This window comes from Folsomia candida, unplaced genomic scaffold, assembly GCF_002217175.1.
Source record: "Folsomia candida strain VU population unplaced genomic scaffold, ASM221717v1 Fcan01_Sc052, whole genome shotgun sequence".
NCBI classification, from domain to species: Eukaryota; Metazoa; Arthropoda; class Collembola; order Entomobryomorpha; family Isotomidae; genus Folsomia; species Folsomia candida.
This window is the reverse complement of record NW_019091244.1, coordinates 476,757-499,185: the sequence shown is the minus strand read 5'-3', so window position 1 is coordinate 499,185 and position 22,429 is coordinate 476,757. Positions and strand designations below refer to the sequence as shown.

Genomic DNA, 22,429 nt, shown 5'->3' with positions numbered 1-22,429 from the left:
TTTAGTTGCTTGGTATTTGCCTCACTAAGAAAAACCAGGAGAGTTGCAATCAAGTGCATAATTTTAACCCTCATTACCATACCCCGGAAAAATATTTTTTTATCCTACCCTACTCATGTTGAGCTCAACACGAGTAGGGTAGGATAAAAAAATATTTGTCCGGGGTATGCTCATTACATGTTTGGGTGTACAGAGCGAATAATGCTTATCACCAAAGTGTATTAAAATTATCAGTGAAAATTTGTCGCCATGAGGGCAAGGTTTATCTCCATGCATGAAAAATTATCACTATTTGGTGAAGTGGCTAAGGGAGCGGTGACGATCAACACGGGATTTTTAAGAACGTAGGAAGTAAATCATTCAAATAAATTAGTATGATATACTTATTAAAAATCCGATTGCGATAGATTTTAAAAGTTATGTGTACAGGAGCTTGGTTTTATGATGGGCTTAAACGCTTGCAAAACATTATGAAATTCAAGTTTAGTGACAACTGCTCTGATGAAAAGGTTTTTGTATTTTTGTATTAATACTTAATTAATCTTGCAAACTAATTGTTTTATGTAGCTTGGAAAACCCTAAAGATTGATGCCTGTAGTTTTAATCATAGAATTTCGGAAAACGAAAAAAAAGTACTAGTTTGCTTATTTTTTGTGATGAACAGAATAAAATTTGTCCCCATTAATTCCGACTTTTTTATGTAAAACGCCTGCATTGCTAGCATATAACTGAAATAAATTAAAGAACTCGTACCAATAACTCATGAAAATTTTCCAACTGATAAATTGTATACATATACATATTTTGGCGTCGTCTCTTTGGTTAATAAATACATTTGTTCATTTATTGCCACGATTATATGAATTATTCAAGAGACAGTGAACTTCTGTAATTTCAATATTGCAAATACATAATCATATCACATACATAACACATCAGAAAAGCTGACTACAAAAGAGTCGGACACTCAAATTCCCTAGCCTTAAAAAGAGTCGTTTCCTTAATATAAACAATGATATTATTATGAAAAGGTCGAAATGCATAAATTAAAAATACATACACACCCATATTATAAGGCTGTGTAATAATATATGTGAAAGAAGCTAATGTGGTATATTTGTAGTGGAGAATTTGCTGCCGAGCAGTACAATAAATTATTCTTGATTTAGTTTAAAACTCGAAGTTGCATCACTTTCTCTTTTAAAAACATTTACATACCTACATACCTATATAAAATTCTCATCATCATCGACTTTTTCATGTTAATTTGAATTATACAATACGAATGTAAGTGTTTATCTTCTCTAATTGTATGTAAAATGTATGTATGTTAAATTTGATCATAGTTACCTAAAGTAAGTTACACATGTTATTTATCATGAAATACAAATCGGTATAAATGTACGGATTTATATGTACATATGTATACACATGGTTTCATTATGCTTGGACCTAACGTTTCAAGAATTAAGAATCTATCCTGAGGGATAGATTGTAACACTAAGTTAACTAAAGGACGGAATAAAACCACTTTTTGATTCAATTGGTTGATGGAGTATGGTAACGTTGTTGGGTTATAAAACGATGAACAATAAATAGAATATTGGAATTCCAAATTTATCATTTTAACCTGTTACTGCATTCATTATGTAAATATGGGAACCAATTCTTCTATCGAGAAATAACCCAAAGGTGTAGTTACGAGAAGGTTCAGACGTAAAAAATTGTAATTTGGGAAAAATAAAAGAAATACCTTCGCCGAGGTGTCTTCTTAGATGGTTCTTATCGCCCACTGGGTAAATACGCCACCAATAAATCTTGTATCCGTGTTCACATTGAGTTCAGTGACAGGTTAAAATGATAAATTTGGAATTCTAAAATTCATGGTGAAAATGTTTGTCGAACAGGGCTTTCGTAAATCAAGCGGCAGTATCTAAGGGCAAAAGTTGAAAAATTAATATATTTTACCAAGACATTGAATTAGTTTATCTGTAATAATTCATAGAGTTATATTCATTCTTACTTGGTTTTCAGTTGTTGTTACCCAAAAAATTCTTAGACCCCGATTGTATGTCCGAATGTATTTCCAGTATTAGATCGATGATTTCGTCTGCTCCATCAGGATTTGAGCCGGAGGATGTGAAGTAATTAACTCTTAACCGTGCCAATGTCTCAATCTTTGACTCGATTATGAGTTGTCGATTCCTTTCCCTTTTTCTATGAAGCAATCTATCCATAACTCCATGACCCTCTCTTTGGCAATCTTGTAAGAATTTCTTCCCAACTTCGGTGGTGTGCAACAATTTAGAAGTTGACGAAATCCTGTATTCTAGGCATTCTTTTGCACCAATACCATCAAATGTTGCTAGTGGTGTGACAATTTCCTTGAGAAACAACAAGCACATTAGTGCACATTCGCATCCTTCTTGTACAGGGCAAACGCTTGGTCTCTTCGTCCAATTAACAGATAGTCCAAAATGATGGTTAATGGCAGTTGCTACAGTTTCCAAATAAACTTGTCTCTGGTGTGGTTTAATATGCCCGGGAAGTGAGTCGTAATATACAATTTCCTTTGCTGGAAAATCTATACGCGTTACGAAGCAGTGCTTTTGCACAAAGCTGATTAGTAGTAAGGTTCCTCCTTTGATATCGAATGTTGCAGGTTCCGGAAGAAAGTCTTGCCGTGCGGTGAATATTCCTGACTTGCGGTCTTGCTCCATGAAATTGCTAAAAATAAATTTCATTTGACCCGACTTAGATGGTGGCAAAAATTCTTGTAAGATGGATGCTCCAACTGCGTTGACCACCGCATCATTTACAAATGAGTCCGGCGCTAAGGAGAGCAGATCATGTTCACTGCCAAATCCGCCAAGTGGAGTTGCAAATAAACTTTGAATTGGGGCTGTAGAAGTCCACCAAATGTGTTCATTGATGTTGAATTCACATCTTGCCTCTTTTAGTGCTTTTTCAAATTCTTCGTCTTCCTCAACTTCCTATATCTCGGTCCTTTCGATGGGTTCAATTCTTTCCGTTTCTTGTAAAGTTTGTGTGTTTATTCTCCTTCCAGCTGGTGAATTAGTTGACGGGCTTAAGCTTAACACTCTTGGGATCGAAAGCGGTTTACTTGATTTTGGAGTGGCACCCAAACCAGCATCGGCGCAAGCTTTAGCTTGTGCCATCATTTTCAGCTTTGGAAGATACGTTTTTGTTATGTCTTGCTTTCTTTGCGACTTTTTTCCCCAAGTCGCTGTCACGAACTGTGGTTTTCTAATGTTTCCTAATTGAGCTTTAGACTTCATAGGCTTGCGGAGGGACTTGGCCAATGGAATCTTTTGATGAGAGCTTTCCTCGGACCCAATCTTTGGTGGTTTTTGTTGCTTCTTTTTCCGGATTGGCTTCCTTCCTGTGATTTCCGCCTCAGTTACAAGTCCAACTGAAACTTGGGAGTGCTTCAGTATTAAATCAGGCTAAAATGTTTTTGAAGTGTGGAAGGAATTCTTGAAATTGTCGAAACTCTTTTCCACCACCCCTGTGGTGATTGTCTTTGCGGGAGCTGGTCCATTTTCAAAGTAAGTTATTTTACTCCACAGCGGCAAGTAGGTCATCCAACGTTGAAAGGTTGTCAGGCACACTTCACTATACATAGGATTGCATTGTTCTTTTTCTGGCGTACCCTTTTGGACCTTGCTTAACTTCTTGCAGAAATATGAATAAAAATGTGACTTTTCTCTCTCCAGCTTTGGATTTTCCGTTGGTTCGATTCCCTCAAAGATGTCGTCCATCTGCATCGCCAAACATTCCTCAACGTCCTCTGGTAATGAGTTTCCATCGATCAACGAATCCTTGAAGCTGGATACCAAGTGCTCTTCTAGTTGTAGGTTGCCAAACAACTGAACTATGATCTCGACGTTCTTGTCGAGTTCCTCAGGGGTGCGAGTTTCGATTAGTCGTGCAAACGCATGCAGCGCCGGGAAGACGCACTGTGGGGGAGCATGTTTGCGTAGATATTTGGAATTTGCGCGCATAAAATGCCCCGAGCACACAAACAAAATCGTCGATTTATCTGCTAGCGGCTTGCTAGTAAGCAGAGAAAACTTCCTATTGATATAGGTGTCCAGGCTTTCACCCAAAATCGCTAAACATGCGGAGTGCAAGTAAGCGAGACAAAAGTCCGTTACCACGAGCCGTGGGGTCCATCCAGATTTACACTTGCGGACTTTGGAAACAAAGTCCATGATGGCTGTAGTTATGAAGGACACGGTTCCTACAGTGCTCAACATTTCCAATACTGGAACGGGTGTCTGGACTTGTATTTGGGAGTCTCTGGCAACTGCAACATGTAGAAGCACCCGTTTTAGGGTTGCCAGCACTGTAGGAGGAACGACGCTTCCTGTAGCGTCAAGGTACAATTCGTCGCACAAAGAAGCAAATCTAAGTTGTATTGGAGAAAACATTACGACGTAATGTGGGATAAAGGCACTTTGGTGCCGAATATATCCACTTAGCCCCTTCGTGCTGTCTTGAAATTCGGGATCCGAATTCAGTTTATCTGCAACGTGTAACATTGCGTTGATAAATCCCAACGACCTTGTTGACCCATCGGAAAGGGCTTCAGATCGTATTTTGCGCATCACTTCAGCGCTTGATACCGTAAAATTGTTGTGTACCCGCCTAAGCGCTGGAATGTCGCTATGGTGCTGAATGTGCACCTTCAGGCTTCTTGAAGTCTTGAGTTCTTCTTTCAATTTATCACGTTGGTCGGCTTTAGCAGGTCTACACGTGCTGTGTGTTTGAAACAAAACAAACTCCCCCTCCAGTTCACATTCGATTATGACATCTTCCTCGTGTTCATCCACCTCGGTGGCTTGTCTGTGTCCAGTGTCGTCGGTTGAATCTTGGTGCAAGGCCGGATGGTTTTTGATTTTGCAACTGAAGGTAGTTTTACAGGGATCAGTAAGTTTTAACTGTTCGTGTCTTGCGTGCTTGCAGTACCCGAAAATGCTTGAAATGTTGCCTTTTGTTTTTTGAGTCTTTGGGCTGAGGGGATACGTTGTCTTGACATTGAACGAACACGGAAAATCCATCGACTGCAGCTTAGTGTCAATAACTTTTCCGTAGTTGGATTTTTTCAAATGACGTTTTAACTTAAAGTCCCAAATTGGGACAAATTCAGGGAAAGGAATTTTAATCGTTAGAGTGTTTGGTCTAACGTAATCCTTTATAGATTCTGGAAGATCTTCTATAGCGATGATGTCGTCGATGGTGAAGAATTGTGTCCCTTCTTCAGGTATCATGTTTGAAGCATTTTGCAAATCTTCATCGTCTGGCCACCCTGGGTAATTAAGTGCAAATTTGAAATTAGTGGCGGTATAAAGATCATAGCAAGTCTCTCAAATGTGCGTTATATCTTAAGTCTACATTTTTGCATAGGTGAGACCCCAGGGTGCATAAACATTTTTTTTGTCCGTGATTTCTCGGAAGGGGGTGATGCAGGGATGATTTTTTTCCAAAAAAATAAGAGTTCGGGAATTGCATGCAATTTTGCCATGAATTTTGTTGGTTGCTCTGGTAAAATTGCATGCAATTCCCGAACTTTTAATTTTTTTGAAAAAATTCATCCTTGCATCACTAAGTTAGGAGAAACCACGGGCAACAAAATGTTTATGCACCCTGGTGAAACCCATAAAAGATTTTGGATGGATGCCGTTCCTATTTAAAAAAAAATATCAAAGGGATCACTCGTTCTAAGTTTCGACGTAGAACCTAATTTTTCAGCCAATAGTGACTTGTTTGCATTGGTGGTCTAATATTTGGGTTGGTAGCGCAATTCATCTAAACCGTTTCGACATCTTGTAAAGTCGAATTCACTGACATCAAGCCCCAGTCTGTGCATTTGCTGTTTTGCATTTTTATTGAATTGTTAAGGCAGAGGGTTTAGAAACCACCGTCCCATTTACCTACGATGAACCGGTGTCCGTGCATGCGGAATGAAAAGTGAGAAATTTTCGCACTTTTCATATCGTTCATACGGTCACCTGGTCATCGTATGTAGTTCAAAGGGATGGTGGTCTCCGAACCCTCCACACTTACAAAGATGGTAAAAATTAATAAAAATAAATGCCTGACAGGGGTTCCAACTCCCGCGGCGTTAAAACAATTTGTCCGCCATTTTAATGTTCCGCACATCTACGCAACTGCACTGGACATACTCAGAATCATCATTCACAATTAAAATAGAAAAAACCGTGGACGATGGAGCGCAGTCAACTGTACTTGTGATAAAAAGCAGCCTACAAAGAGTGGGGCGCAAATATAGAACCTCGAACTAATTTTAATTTTCTAGGCGAACTACATGTCCCTGAATATTTGAAGTAAGTTGATTTTGTATTGAAAAATTTTTCTTGATCGTGGTTAACTTACTTCTCGGCTGCATGCATTTGGCGGTTGTTGCACTATCAAATTTCTTGGCTGTTTTTTTTAACTTAATTCATTACTTTGGACACTGTGGTCTGAAAAACAGTAATTATTTCATCCAAGGCCTAGTTTATACATTATGTATATGGGATTCTAGAATGGAAAACCGCTTCTTTCAAGACACGGAATACTTTGGGGTCAGTTTCAGGGCCCACTTTAAAAATTTGGAAATTGAACAAGCGGGTGCACGATGCAGCTTGAACTTTCCGGAAAGTTTTGATTACTTCGAATTGCTTCAAGTATATGGGGAAATACCTACAGGTTCTATACTTGCGACCCACAAACTATGTATTGCATGTATGCATCAAGACTCCAACTAATTTTGTACAATATATTCCAATATAATAAATTCATTGCACAATTTAAAAATATTAATTTTGAAAATCTGAAAAGAACTATTCATAATTCCAACCCAGTTTGCATGATTATAAAAATCTTTGCATGAGGAGTATGATTTGTTATAAGGATTCATATTTAAACTTTATTATTCAAAAAATAATTTTTAACGATTTTAAAAATTGTAACGTACTAAAAAATACAAAAATTTTAAATAAAATTGAAAAATGGAGCGGGATTTTCGCCAATTGTTTGAAATTTGGAGAAAACAAAATAAAAAAGATGTACCAGAAGTTAACAACCAGAAGCTTTGAGTAAAGGTTTTTACACATTGCTGTGGCGTTCAACCAGGGATGCTTGATCAATACGGGTAGGATTAATGTGATACATACTTACATATGTATGTACATTAAAGTATTTCCATGAAGAGCTGAGGAGTATTGCTAGCAAAACTGTGTCGCTCAGGCGTCATTATTCCAAAATTGTTGCTTATTCGTTAATTTCACACAAAGGCATGACTAACAACTCATCCACATTTTCATGTACCTACATATGCATAAGTGAGTTTTTCTAATATTTGCAGTGCTTTTTAATCTGCATTTTTGGGAACATAACACATACATATTATTATATGTACCATCAAACATACATACATACGTATATCTTCATATGCGTATAAGTACCTACACGTATGTGTACGCTTGTGGTCCTAATTTTAAAACTATTTTTCTGTTATTTCAAAATACAAAGTCAAAATCAGCGTTGAAATCAACGCTACACTCTAAATAAAAATAAATGCACTTTACTCAAGTTGAGTGAAAAAGAGGACGACACAACCAAATGGTAACATTTATCCAAAGTTGTGTAAAATTTGTCTACCAGGTGGATACATTTTGAACAACGGTGGGTCAATGGTAAATTTTACCTTTTGCTTGTGTCGTCCTCTTTTCTACTCAACCTTGAGTAAATTGTATTTATTTTTATTTAGAGTACAATGAAGCTGCATGCTATTCGATTTGCAATAGACAAGTTGTACTTACCGTTATTGTCTCGATCGGTATTATCAAAATCTGTGCCGGTGGCGTCTATCGCAAGCTCGGTATCAAGCACGATATCTAAAATGATGAAAGATATAAAAAATATGAAAATAACCAATGAGTCTAGAACTTAATGACAACATTGATTGGTTTTGAATTGCTGACTGCTAGCACCAATTTTAAACTCGGTTCTGAGAAAATAAAAAAGGCATTTGCCTCTGCCAATCTTTGGAACTGATGACATCGGCCACGGAAGCAGTGGGGATATCTGGCGACATTAGCATTGTATACTATGGGCCAATGATGGGGACATTGTCTACAGTTCCACGGCCACTCTATGACTCGTAGTAACCAATTAATTTTGAAAAAATCAAAACCGACGAAGAGATTATCCTTGCATGTAAGCAAAATGACATCAAATTTTAAGCAGCATAATGCACACTAATTTTGAATTTTCTACCCAGCCGAGTCTTACAAGTTAATACTAACAATTTGGATATTAAAATTCTAAACATTTAGAAGAATTACATCAGTAGAAAAAAATGTAAAGCTTTTATACAATCTAGTTTAGTTTCTAAAATATGTATCGTCACTCTCATTTAGATAAATATTGGGAATTGCGTAATTTAATTTGATTCATTCCCATTTAATATATTTCTGGAGATATGTACGTACCGTCAAATGATGACCGTGTAGTTTGTGTGACAGGTTTACGGGGCTGTCCCAATTCTTCTGAAGAACTTTTGTAATCTAATGTTTGAGTAATGTTTGCCATTAGTTATTATTTATTATTTTACAATTTCTAAATACGAGGTTGCTAAATACATATACTTACAATCTTTTGTACAAAACGGACACTTCCAGTCCAATTTCCCCAAAGATGGTAAGTCTGACAAATCCACACAAGGAGGATGGGGGTTCCTGCTTCAACATCCCTTGACAAGAATGAGTTGGGCGACATTATTTCGGCCAATCCATCTATAAAAATAATAGAAGGTAATTTCCTAAAATTATCCTATATTTAATGAAAATCGTTTATTTTAAAACCCACAACTTTTTATGATAGAAAATATTCACCAGGATTCCAGCTCTGCTCCCATATCTGTTAGCAAAATTCAGTCCCCTGAATTATCTGACCACAGCGGTAAGACATGTACATATTTCCGCAAATCTAACTTTACTTGCTCGTGGAATTATTGCATATTTAATTATCTTAATCCAGTAATTGTAAAAATGAATGATAAATTTAGTCACGGCGCATCCACACCGTATTATGTAATTCATACAGTATGTCAAATTATTGTTGAGCCAACTTAAAGCGCTGGTTTGTTACAGAGTGCAACACAGAAATCTGAAATTTAGTACCACCCATATGTGCAGGTGCAAGTTGTTGTTCTTAAGTGCAACATCGATTGGGTTGTCAAGAATTTCCATGCGGGTCAAAGGTCACAATTTTTTATCCGTTGCATTCATGGGGGAAATTCCAAAAATCGGCAAGAAAATAGCATGGTTGTATTCCGCAATTTAATATACACAGCATGAGTTGCCCCAATTTTATACATAAAAATAGAAATAAATAGATACAAATTTAACAAAAATTTGCTGGGGTTACAAATTGGGAGATTCAGATAAACAAATTGACATTTGACCCGTATGCCCCTTAAGGATAATCTAATCGAAGCTACACCACAAGTATTAAGTGATTCTGTTCAGAATTTATTTATGTATATCAGTCACCAGGAAAAAGTGGTTTGAGTCGCCCTAACAATAATTTGACATACTGTATGGATTACATAATAGTGGTATTCACAGTAACCGATTATTGGGATTATAATCATTATGTGATTATAATCGTCAAAACATAATCCTCTCCCAGGACTATTGTTGGGATTATAGTTCTTGATCCAAATGCAATTTTTTTAAAACGTCCGAAAAAGTAGCCGTTGCTATGATACTATTTAATGAATCCTGCTGGATATTTTAGGCAAAATAATCAAAAAACAACAACAATCAGGTGCGTTCACGTTCACGGTATACGATTATAATCGATTGTGATTATAATCGTCCTGATGATTATAATCGGTTACTGTGAATACCACTAATATGTACATATGTACATAACACCAAATATTTTTTAAATGTTTAGGAGTTTAATAACGCCGAATTATTATTACAGATTCCGAACCTATTTCCACAGACCATCAAACTTCCGATATAAAAGCAGAAATTAAAGGCACTGGTAAGAATTTTAATGCATGTATATTTTATTCCAAATGATATTTATGTATTTGGAACATTAACAGGAATTTCCGAAACAACAATTGGATGGGAAAAATTGTCTCCTAAATGCAATGGTGAGTACACGCTAAATAAATTTGATCAAAATTTACTCAAGGTTGAGTAAAATTTGCGATGACACAACTGGTTGTGTATAATTTACCAAATGAAAGTTAAAATTTATCCAACGTTGTAGAAATTTCGCACAACCTTGAGTAAATTTTATCTTTGTTGAGTAAATTTTGCACAATCAATTGTGTCATCGCAAATTTTACTCAACTTTATTTAGAGTGTAATTACTGGCATATACAAAGTATAGAACTATAATGTAGCTTTATTAAGGGGTGAAGCGAAGCGAAATTTCTTATGGATATGTATTGTCTGTCTGTCCGTCCGTCTGTCGGTCCATCTGTATCCACGATAACTTTAGAACTAATTCGAATTTCGACATGCGGTTTTCGCCATCGTGATCCTAATTTTTGAAATCGTGTGACCATGTTGCTTCACCCCTTTGCTATATTTCGTTTACAGCATTTAAATTCTGTTCAATAGCTCTGGAATGGAAACAAAGACAGTGCATATCAGACTTGCTTAAAGAAGCAATTGATCAAGACTACAGTTATGCAGATTTCTGCGACTCCGCGAAATTGAAGTCTCTTCATCATGGAATAAAATGGTCAACCTTAGTCAACTTGATAAGGAAATTGCATAATGAAAACTTGAGGCAATTTACATTAAATGAATTACGCAAGAAGTACGATCCCAGGACCGCCCATGAAATCTGTGGGGAACTGACTCATTATTGCTGTATGCAGAAATTTGGGAAATCATCAGGTGCATTTTTTACTGATAACTTTGTGCTTAATGCAATGGGATTTTTATTTGTAATATCTTTCTAAATCTAGATAAGCACGTGCAAGGTTGCCTTAAACAAACGGTTTTCAACGAAGAAGAATTCAAGCTGATTGATGAGAAGCAGACACCTCCAAACCTGACAAGTCCAGACCATGATATCATCCGAGGTAAAATAACTAAGTCTTTAACAGTTCGATATTTTTCATGCGTTTACTGGAAATTAATTAAACTTTAGAAACAGCATACCCGGACAAGCGGACGGACAATAAAATTAAACACGCTACATTCACTCCTAATCCTAAAAACCGTCCAAAAACATTTGAGGCAAAATCCAAGACGAAAAATTTACATCACTCCAAATTCTTCCAACCCACATAAAAAGGTCTTCTTAACGCCATCTTCGGGTTTCAAATTTTGCTCTTGCAAAATGGTTTCATTACGATGTCCCAGACAGCCCGAATCCTCAATTTGTTTAGGGTCCGATATATTTTTTCTCTCATTGATTTGGTGTTCATTGGTTGGTATTTTTTTCCGTGTACAACTTGTTCCAGGAGTTGCAGAACACAAACTCCACTATTCCTTAAATCTGTTGTCATGATGCGTTCAAAAATCCGATAGCGCCAATTTTGAGATGGATATACCTTCTTCATTGCTTCTTGTGCAGTTTTGCCTAAATCCTTCAACATTCTTGTTGATGTAGGATTAAAAATATCACGAGAACGCTGGTGGATTCCAGTGAAACCGTAGTGACGATGAAAGGAGTGGTGACAGGTAATAGTTCCTCGTCTTCAACTTCAAACTTTGAAATGCGGTAACCGTTGCCATCGGTAATGTTTGACCCATTAATCTTCACGTAGCCATTTCTACGCATAAATTGGGTCGACAATAGCATGAATTGGTTTTTTCTACTCCGCAAAATGGTACGAATATAGGCTTCCAGAACATCATCGGGTAAAATATCTTCATTTTTGACTGAATCTAGATGATCCTTTGTAAAATAAATGTCATCTTTGTTTGTGAATACATTGGTTCTTGGAATTGTCATTAATTCTTCTGTTTTTTCATGTGGCCAATTTTCGGGTGCATGGGAAGTTGGAGATGGCGAAATTAATAATTTCTTCGACGACAATACAAATTCCAAGTTTTGGACCTCCAAATCGATTCGACTTGCCAGAATCGGAGGATTGGATGTAGTCCAGGTTGCATGAACTTTAGTTATTGTTTCGTGGGCAATTATTGGGCCAACATCAATAATTGTAGCTGTCCTCAATAGATTCTGGCGATATGTCTCGAAGCGATTGACCACTTTGGCCCGGAACACCAACATATCATCTGCCGTTAACCTTGGAACAATATTTTCACTGTGAAGATACACCGACTCCACGTTGTGCATAACGTGGAGTCCACAGTCATAAAAGTTTGACTGCTTTGGTAAATTATTCAAAATAAAAAGTTTCCATCTCCTCGTCCCAATTTCTACTTCAACTGATGTTAAAATTGTTGTAATTGCCTTCCTTAATTGTTTTATTCTTTCTTCGTCGTATCCTATGCTGTCCATTATCTGAATCTCTGAATTTTGCACATCTAGATGAGCTAGATAATAATGTGCCCCCTGGCATATTGTGAGTAATATTGTTTTTGGATTTTTGGCTATGGCGTTGGTCATCATTTGTTGAATTACTTGATACTCGACAGCTCCGTCCTCATCCACTCTGTGAAAAGCTCTTTGCTTAGCTCTGTCATATTCTGCCAATGGTGCCATGAATTGGATAGGAATATACTCAATCCCTTGACAGTCCGACTCCTTCAATCTCATTGAGATATATCCGTCGACAACGTTTTCGTCTATATTTCTGCTTCCTTTTTCAATGTCCGAAAGATTTGACCTTCTTACTGTAAATCCGGTACCAGCGGTCATTATCGGATCAGCTTCCATCATAGTGTTGTACTCATTTTGCGTAATAGTGCTTCTGATTATGGTTTCTGGATCCGAATCGGCCTTATTGTTGTCGTTATTATCAGGGCTATTGGTAGACAATGCGGACGGTATATTGGCATCCAACCTGTCCGCAGTTTTTAACGAAGAGGGAGTAATGTCTTGTGGTTGGTCTTCTTCCGCATTATTGTTTGTAGAGGAATTTCCTGAATTTGATTTAGAAATTGTAGTTGACTGGTCCGAGTCCGAGTGTGTTCCAGGGACTGCATTTTGCTCCCGTTGACTAGGATCCTTCCCTAGACTGATCTGAATGAAAGGCCCCGAACTGAACGAGGAGCCCTCCATTCCGATATTACGGAAATTTGGCTGGTCATCAATTTTGGTGTTTGCGTCATTTATTTCAGATGCAGACTTTCTCCCAAATAAATTTTTGAGAAATTTTGTAATTTTACTGTGTTGAGTTTTTGAATATTCTGATGCACATTCCTGTGTGTTCCAGGGTATGATTATTTGGCCTGATAATTGGCCCTGGTCGTTGTGGTGCGAAGCTTCAGCTCGACAATTTACTTTCAAAGGATTAGTTTTGTTGTGGTTTGATAACTTCTTGAGTACGCGAACTAGTGTGTGGTTTATCGTTTCGACAGGATCGCGTAGTGTAAGTTTTTCCGGTTTATTTAATTTTGGAGGTCTTCCATTGTACATCTCCCATAGAATGAAAACCGTAATAGGTGGGGCAGGCTCCTTTTCTTCTTCCATAGCCCGATCAATTGCTTGTATGATGTGTTCTTTGCTTAGTTTTAGAAGTTCTTCATTTTTCTCCATATATGGATTTTTGATTGATAGATTCAAGTCAAAAAAACTATCCTCTGGTGTGATGGACATAAATTGTAGTCGTCGTTCCTCGTTATCAGACTGCTTTTGTTTTTCATTTGCATATTTTGTCTTGAACATGGGGCCCCAACCAAATTTGCAAAATTCTGTGGTTGGGTAAAATGGGTCCGAAATTGATTTCTGTGAAAAGGATTGAGCATATCGTTCGGAGTAGTTCTTAGTCCAAGGGATATAATTAGTTGAGCAATCATATATTAATGGTTTTGCGACTGCTAACTTTGATTGGTAGTAATTTGAAGTAGAATAATATCTTGAAATTTTGGTTTCCTCTTTATGGCTCGCAGTGATAATTGATGGCGTACTTCGTAATTCAGCAGAAATTGTCAGGTCCAATTCGAAGCCAGATCTTGTAGAGTAATGGAAATTTTCAGGTGTACAATTTGTGCAAATTGGTTCATCCAAGCAGATCGTTTGAAAATCATCTTTCACGAAAGAAAATTTTGGCTTATCTTTTTTTATCGGCAGCAGAGCGGTTTTCATAGCCTGAGAGGCCCATATTCTGTCCTGGCAAGCCGACATGATCTCGTATCTGTGTAAACAAATTTAATCCATGATAATTTAGAACGAAAACTATATAATATAGCTCCTAAATATGTAAATACACATTTACCAAATATGAAAAAATTAATCCAATAATTAAGGTACAGCCAGGATTCAGTGAAGTTTATCAAATTCCTGCGGAAAATAAGCATGGGAAAATAAATAAATTATTGCAAGCATTTCAAAATTATTGAAAACGTTTTCATGAATGCATGCTTGCATTTACATATGTATGCACATATTTAGATGAATGTAGATACATATTTTGAATTAGTTTAGACGGACATTGTGGGTTGACTTTTTAAAACAATTTATTATCCTATGTAGATATCTACATATTTAGATGTATGTACATATGTACATATTTAGAGTATTATGGTTTATTATTCATTAAGAGTATGAATTGTATCGCAGAGTAAAGTACTTATTATTACATCTTATATTAAAAAAAGCTAAACGACCAGCGTCTTAGATACATCTAAATATGTACATATGTACATACATCTAAATATGTAGATATCTACATGGGATAATAAATTGTTTTAAAAAGTCAACCCACAATGTCCGTCTAAACTAATTCATATTTAGATGTATGTAGATATGTATACATATGTACATACATCTAAATATGTATACATATTTAGATATATTACATACTACGTACACTCTTAGCACCTTGGTAAAGAATTCCTAATAAACGTCTTTACCGAGCTCTTGGTAATTACGCGTCCTACAAAAATTATACGGGGTTATTACCGTATCAATACCAAACCAGTAACTAGCCTTCCACCGCAATGTTTTAAGTTATCTATATGATTTTGGTAATAAATTCCTACGAGTCGGTAATTATACCCTACAAATTTGGATAACACTCTTTACCATAATTTTAATAAAGTGTAGTACAAATTGTTTCCGTTGTGGTGCCGATGAGATCTACATTTTGGTGTAGTTTATTACCATATAGGTAAGAATTTTAATACATTTAGTGTGAAATGTGAGACGCTAAACAGTGCGCATTTGTCAGTTTTAGTTTCCGCTCAGCTCAACTCAAGTCGACACGGCGAAATTAATCCAATTATGCCCGTGGAAAATAACTGATAAAAACTCATGGAAATTATATAGAATTTTTGGAATCAGGTAAGTATCAAATCAAATTATCATATGTTTGTGCCTTATCATTGATAAGTTATCAAGATGGTGATCGAGCACCATCTTAATAGGAACAAGTAAATAATAAAAATAATAATCTTTTGTGTTTAGTTTTTCAGTGAAACAAAAATTTAAGGTAAGTGTACGGCAAAACTATAAAATATTTAGTTCGATTTAAGTTTCATGTTAATATGTATAAATACATGTGTATGTATGTAACTGCATAGTTTGCATTATACTTAAATTTTATAATTATGTGATTATGTCTCATTGTTTTACAATAAATATAATTGATTGAAAGATTATTGTAAAGAAAAACAAAAAATCTATTCTTTTCGGTGGAAATCTGCACAACATTTGGTAATAATGGGGTATACATAACACAAAGCATTAATACCGGTATGAATAGCACGCCGTGCACAAAGTGGTATGGTTTATTACCAGGCGGTAGACATTTTACTACACATTGTAGTGCATCTCTCATACATCATGGTATTAATTTTATCCCAAAAAGTGTTCTTTATTACCACTTCGGGTTCAATCAATTTCTTTACCAGCTGGTGGTTATTATTACCGTTTCTGCAGAGTCATATACGTGTGCATTTTGGTAATGATTTGGTAATGATTTTATTTAGAGTGTACATATGTAGATGTATGCATATATGTATTTCTAGATTTACAGTTATTTATTCATTTTAGTAATTGCATTGCATATATGTATATCTACATATGTACATATTTAGATGTATGTACATCGGGAGACGTATGCATTCACTCTAAGAAACCCGGTAACTAAGTTATTACCAGGCGGAGTGTCTATGTGACTCTACAGCATGGTAATTAATTTATTATTGAGTAGTAGACACTTTTTTTACCAAACCGGTAATAACCCCGGTCGCGAAATTTGAAAATATGAACAGTTGGTAACTATTTTTCTACCACTCAATAATAAATTAATTACCATGCGGTAGAGTCACATAGATAACTTAGTTATTGGGTTTCTTAGAGTGCATACCTAGATACTAATATGCAATGCTGCCACAAAAATCGAGAGGAGATTCCATAACTTTACGCGTCAGTCGAGCTAAAATCGAATCATCAAATGCTCTAACACATCCCGATCAATTAAACCGCACTAACCATGGAGGTCTCCCAGCGAATGCCCACAGATTTACCAACTTTAATTAATATGAAAATTTTCAAACCCATTCCTTGCAAATGGCCAAGTTTTTTGAAAAATTTGCGTCCTCAGAGAAAATACGCCTTCAAATTTTGGCAAATCTAAGTTTACTGCGGGTTTTCTCCTTTTCGGATGCTAATGAATTGGCAGATGGTCCCGTATACAAATTTCAGATTAATTACATTTGTTTTCGATCGACACTAACCTGGTCAAAATAAATGAGGCAATGTATTTTTATCTAATTTTCATTTGGTATTTCATTTACCAAGGTCTGGGGAAATCATTTGCGTTCGGTTACCATGCAACTGCCTCCCCAAAATGGTCACTTATTTAGCATGTAAATTCGTGTCAGCATATTTCTAAACAATTCTGCCGGTTTTGATTTAATGTTTTTTTAACTTTTTAGCCCGAGTAAGGGCTTATGGAACCATCATGTCCGTCCGTCCGTCCGTCCGTCCGTCCGTCCGTCTGTCCGTCTTACGATAACTCTCGTTAAACTCATCCTATCGGCTTGAAATTTGCTACACATGTAGTATGGGGCAAATGAGGAGTTAAGTTCGAAGATGGGCGAAATCGGTCAAGTGGTTGACCAGTGGGGGTCATATAGGTGGATGGGGTATTATGCATCAAAATTTCAAAATTGTCATAGAAGGCAGAAATTTGGCACTGAGGTTGCTAATGGTGTCTAATGAAAGAGTATGAATTTAAGTTGGAAAAAATTTTATTTTGAAAGACCCTAGGGGGTGACCCATACTGATTTGTCAAAATCGTCATATCGAGTTGAAATTTGGTAGATAGGTTGCGTATGGGGTTTAAGGAAGAACATTAAATGAAATTGGTCAAATTTTTTATCTGGAGGGACCCGAGGGGGTGACCCATATCGATTTTTGAAAATCATTTAATTGAGCTGAAATTTACCATTGACGTTTCTAATAGCTCCTAATGAAATAATATGAAGTTAAATTAGTAAAATTTTTATGTGGAGCGATCCTAGGGGGTGGCCCATACCGATTTTTATAAATTGTCTTAAAAAGATGAAATTCGGTATGGTGATACTTAATGGTCTCGTATGGAAATATATCAAGTTAAAAGCGAACAAAGTGGAACCAGAGTAGCCTAGGGGGTGACCCATACCGTTTCTATTATCTCTATCTTCTATTACCGTTTCTAAAAGTAGCTATTTTAAAAATTGGTAACTGATATTCGAGAAATTGGTCATACTTGAATTGGCGAGATGAGAAGAAATAAAATTAAAGTGAAAGCTATTCATTGCGTTTTCTATACAGTTCAAAAAGGCACGCAAAAAGGCAAATAGGAACAAATAGCAACAAGGCTGACTTTTTGCACACACTGGTCACCCCCATTGGTTTGGAAAACGGGCGTAGACGACTAAAAGTTGGCGTGGTCCTGCAGGGTTAGATTAGCTTAATAAATGTAAAGTAAACTTTAAGATTTTTTTGCCAGGAGGACCCAGTGGGGTTTTTGGAATTGGTTAAAGAAGCTGCAATTTTGCAGCGACGATTGCGAATAATTCGCAATCGACAAAAATTTCCCCATAATGACCGGTACCAACTACTATTAGTAGTTGGTTTGTACCGGTCACTTGACAAACATTTGGAAGAGGACTCTGTCCCTGACTCGGGCTATATAAACACTGCACACTGTAGGTTTTTAATCTGAAATATGTATGTAGGCATAAATCAGGTAAAAGGCTTATGTCAACCGATCGACGAGAATAGTAGCCAAGCCTCAGCCAGAATTTAAAACCTTCACACATATGTATTTACAGACTCAAAGCTAATTCTTACGATAGTGTATCTCAACCTAGTATATGGAGAACGAGACATTTGACAACTTATCATTTTTCCTCACCTTTCGTTTCCTCGTTATCTTCCACAAATTTCCAAGGTCCACAAAATCACTACAAGAAAATATAAAATGAAAACGTGTTCGTCACAGTATTAAACAGTTAAGTTAACGTAACACCCGTGAGTATTTATAAGCATAATGACTTATTGAGGAAAGTCAGGCACACTCACGTCAAGTTTGTAAATAATATTTTTATAAAATGTTTAAAATATTTTTGACGTTTGCCAAACTTGTAAACTCATTACTAATTACTAAATACATATTATTTCACGAGGAAATTCCCTCAATCATTGATAATTTTAAAATCCGTACAAGTTTTGTATAATAGCTATGCACACTTTTACGGAATAAAAGGAAGCCTTCATCTGACTAGGGATTGCAAATATTTTGTATTTTATTTTGAAGGAAAATAGTGTTCTATTAAATAATTAAATGTCTTTCAGTGAGCTACAAATTAATATAAAATTTAGTTTATCAACACTTTTGGATTCCTACATAAATTTGAAATATTTCCAAATGCAAATAAGGACCCCCTTTCATTTTGAGGCTAAAATTATTGCTGCATCATAAATGAGTCGTGAATGAGCCGTTAATAAGCCGGCCAAAAAATTATCAATTTGCATTTTTTTGTATCCCCGAAAATTATCTTGGGGTCCAAACATGTTTAAAACCTTAATCTTTCACGAGTTGATGACTTGTTGCATACATAAGACAAACTGGTAGGTATTAATTTGTAAGTTTAAACACTTAAGGATTTTATGTACCAAGGATTGTGTGAATTTACCTCAACATCTAACTATTCAAATAAAGGTAGTACTTACTTTTTTTAAAATCCATGAATGTTAAACGAATTAGATCACTGCACAAAACTCAAACTTCAGCTTTTATGCATCAAGTTAATTTTGATTTTTCATTGAAGAGTTCTGAGACTAATTCAGTGGATACAATAAATCCATGAAAGTTATTCACATTAGTTATCACGAAATTTATTTTTATTACTTTTTCAAAATTAAAAAAAAATTGAAATCAAGCATATTTTTAATAAATATTTTAAATGCCACACTAACAACTTGTTTATGTAAATGAGTTTATTTTTTGTATATTATTTATACGTATTTAGATGAAGCAAAGTTTATTCATTTCCTGAGATATTTTTCAAATTAAAACATGAGCGAGATCTTAGCTGACCAAATAAATTTCAAACTCGCTACTAATAAAATAAAATATCTGATCACATACATATTTATTTAACCGGCGTTATTATTCATACTTGCATCCGGCTATACATACATAAGTATTGGTTTTGTGAATAGTGACCAAGATACATTCAGTTGTATTAGTTAACTATCATCAGCAATTTCTCCAATTTGTTAAAGTATATTTTTTTTATTTTTATCAAACTCAGCACATTCTGCATCGATGCATAGACGACTAGCGATGATGATTAAATATTAATTATGACTTCGTATTCTATAAATGCATACATATCAAAATGATGATCCCAAAATCCAAGAGGCTAGACATGAATTTACTTTTTCGAATTAGCTCACGCTAAAACTATATATATATTTACATACTATGTGACGTGTACCATGTACATGGGTGGGGAAGCTGTGAGGTTGAATTGTGCATTACCATACCAAGATTGGATGGTCTAATCCTATATATAACATGGTCAAGCGATGATAAAATTTCATGGAACAATTTTCCCATCTCCTCAACCATCCACACCCACTGTGGTAATTTAAATGTACATGTTCTTGATGCTCTGTCGACCATACGTACCTATAAATATGACTCAGATATATGTATGTACGTATGCATGCGCGGACGTTAACTGCGAGTGGAGAAATGTTTATAAAATATGCAACATCGACAAGTTAAATTAAATTTGTGGATTGCATAAATATGTAATGTTCATAACTTAATACAATTTGTCACGTCATCCATTCACTGAGAAAATTATTCACACATACATATGCAAATAGCTTAAATTTTTAGCCCGACTAAAAATATTTGTTATTCCAATTTAAATTTAACTAATGTGAACATTCGTGTACGTGCTTTAATCAAAAAGTCTGAGAACTACCCACTATACCCACTATAATCTCATAAGTTTGCTAAATAATTATTTTAGTTGTAAGCTTAATTTTGATTCAGTGTAAAATGGAATACAATCTAAAGCAACGTAAGTATATATTTTCTAAAAAATTGATAATAATCAGATTATTCACAGATTATTAACCGTGAATTTCTTTATTAATTAATGGGGTTTGCACGACCTCTATAACTGTGGATGCGCAAACAAATATTCGTCCATTTACTAATGTTTACATGAAAAACCATTTTGAGTAACTCTTTCGTAAATGATTATTAATTTCTATTAATTTTTACCAAATGGCATCTGCAACTATGGTCCTCCAAATGTCTCCACGCTTAATTCTAATGAAACATTGATATAAATATTTACATTATTACAGATGTAGGCGTCATAGCTAATTTTGAAGCCCAAACCATCCACACGACCCAACCAAACCATTTTGCGTACTTTGCAATGTTGGTTTGCCTAGTAGTAGCAATATTAATATTGCTTTGCATTTTTGTAAAGATTTATTGGGATGATAATTCCCAGGATTTCCAAGAAGTTCTCCCAAAAATTTATTGGAAAAGAAGTGGAACAAACGAATTCATTGGTAAGTAAAAATTTAAAATACGAATATTTTTTACTTATTTTTGCATCATCTAATCTTTGTTGTATTATAGTGACAATAGGAGAAACAAATCTCAACGACCCTTTGAAAGATAATGCCAGCGCTGTAGCTGAAAATCCGGATCACCAAGGAGAACAAATTTTCAAGGCTGGAATTGAAACGGCTGTTCACCAGGAAGGTTAGCTTTACCTATGTAAATCCGGCGTTGACGAGAAAAATGTAACAAAAATTATCAGTACATATTTTTGTTTTATTTCCAGCCTCAAGCCTCCTTTCTGACGACGAGTGGACGGATATTGATGAGTGATGAAACAAAAAATGACAATTAGAGCTCAAAATAATTTTAAAAAAATATTGGCATATGATTATATTTTAAACTTTTACACATACCCTATCCTTTTTAAATATTTGTAAAACAAAACATGTCATATTGATCCTCATTTCTTCCTATCTCACTGTTCATGGGCCCATCAATCAAACCGAGCTTACTGTAATAAATAAGATACATTTGGCTTGTAAATATAATATTATTTTATTCGTGCATGTTTCACAAACGTGCATAAAATGCATGAAGCTCAATTCATGCAAGGAATTTCATATTTAGAAAATACTTAATATTTTGCTACACTCCCGACGAACCAAAATCTTCAACTTTTGTACAAAATTTGTACTTCTAGATTAATGCATATTTACCGTTAAGATGTGAAGCCGATTGGTATTAATTTTGTACAAGTCGTTTGCACAAAATTCGCACTAACAAATTCTCAATGCAAGTTTGTTTGTGCAATATATGTACAAAATTAACACAAAAAAGTATGTACGAATTCTATACGAATTTGGTGATAATGAATATTCATAAATGTGGTGAGAATTTTGTGTGAATTTGGTACGACTTTGGTGCAAATCTTATGCTAATGATACGCATGAAATTAATACAAATTTATTTATACTCAAATTTCATTTCGTTATTTATTACAACTTCAACATTTTAATGATACATAAATGTTAAACTATTCTATATTATTTAAAGATGAATTACAAATTGGGACACAAAAGTATTTATCGTCATTGATCGGCAGAATTATACATTTCCGGCGCAAGGAGATGGAGGAAATTACAATACAGTTGTGTGATAGATCACTCAAAATACATATGTCTAGTCTAGAACTTCTAC

General features: G+C 35.3%; 2 protein-coding genes across 2 annotated transcripts; one reads left to right on the top strand and one right to left on the bottom strand.

Annotated features, from left to right (window-relative positions):
* Positions 1–856: 856 nt before the first annotated feature.
* Positions 857–4,641, bottom strand: LOC118433441. The gene is made up of 2 exons (XM_035845371.1): positions 2,024–4,641; positions 857–1,933 (listed from the first exon to the last, which is right to left on the bottom strand). The coding sequence occupies exon 1, from the start codon at positions 4,629–4,631 to the stop codon at positions 3,468–3,470; it is 1,164 nt and encodes a 387-aa protein (XP_035701264.1). The 5' UTR covers positions 4,632–4,641; the 3' UTR covers positions 857–1,933; positions 2,024–3,467.
* Positions 4,642–20,486: 15,845 nt separating this feature from the next.
* Positions 20,487–21,775, top strand: LOC110862263. Its single transcript, XM_022111441.2, has 4 exons — positions 20,487–20,732; positions 21,025–21,237; positions 21,308–21,433; positions 21,516–21,775. Exons 1-4 carry the CDS (start codon positions 20,711–20,713, stop codon positions 21,560–21,562), a joined length of 408 nt encoding a protein of 135 aa, XP_021967133.1. The 5' UTR covers positions 20,487–20,710; the 3' UTR covers positions 21,563–21,775.
* The last annotated feature ends 654 nt before the right edge of the window (positions 21,776–22,429 follow it).

Excerpts from the sequence above, each read along its gene's own strand:
- LOC118433441 (XM_035845371.1), bottom strand. The coding sequence starts at position 4,631 with ATGCGCAAAATACGATCTGAAGCCCTTTCCGATGGGTCAACAAGGTCG.
- LOC110862263 (XM_022111441.2), top strand. The coding sequence starts at position 20,711 with ATGGAATACAATCTAAAGCAAC. Across the intron at positions 20,733-21,024 it reads GGAATACAATCTAAAGCAAC|ATGTAGGCGTCATAGCTAAT; the intron begins GTAAGTATATAT and ends ACATTATTACAG. Across the intron at positions 21,238-21,307 it reads TGGAACAAACGAATTCATTG|TGACAATAGGAGAAACAAAT; the intron begins GTAAGTAAAAAT and ends GTTGTATTATAG.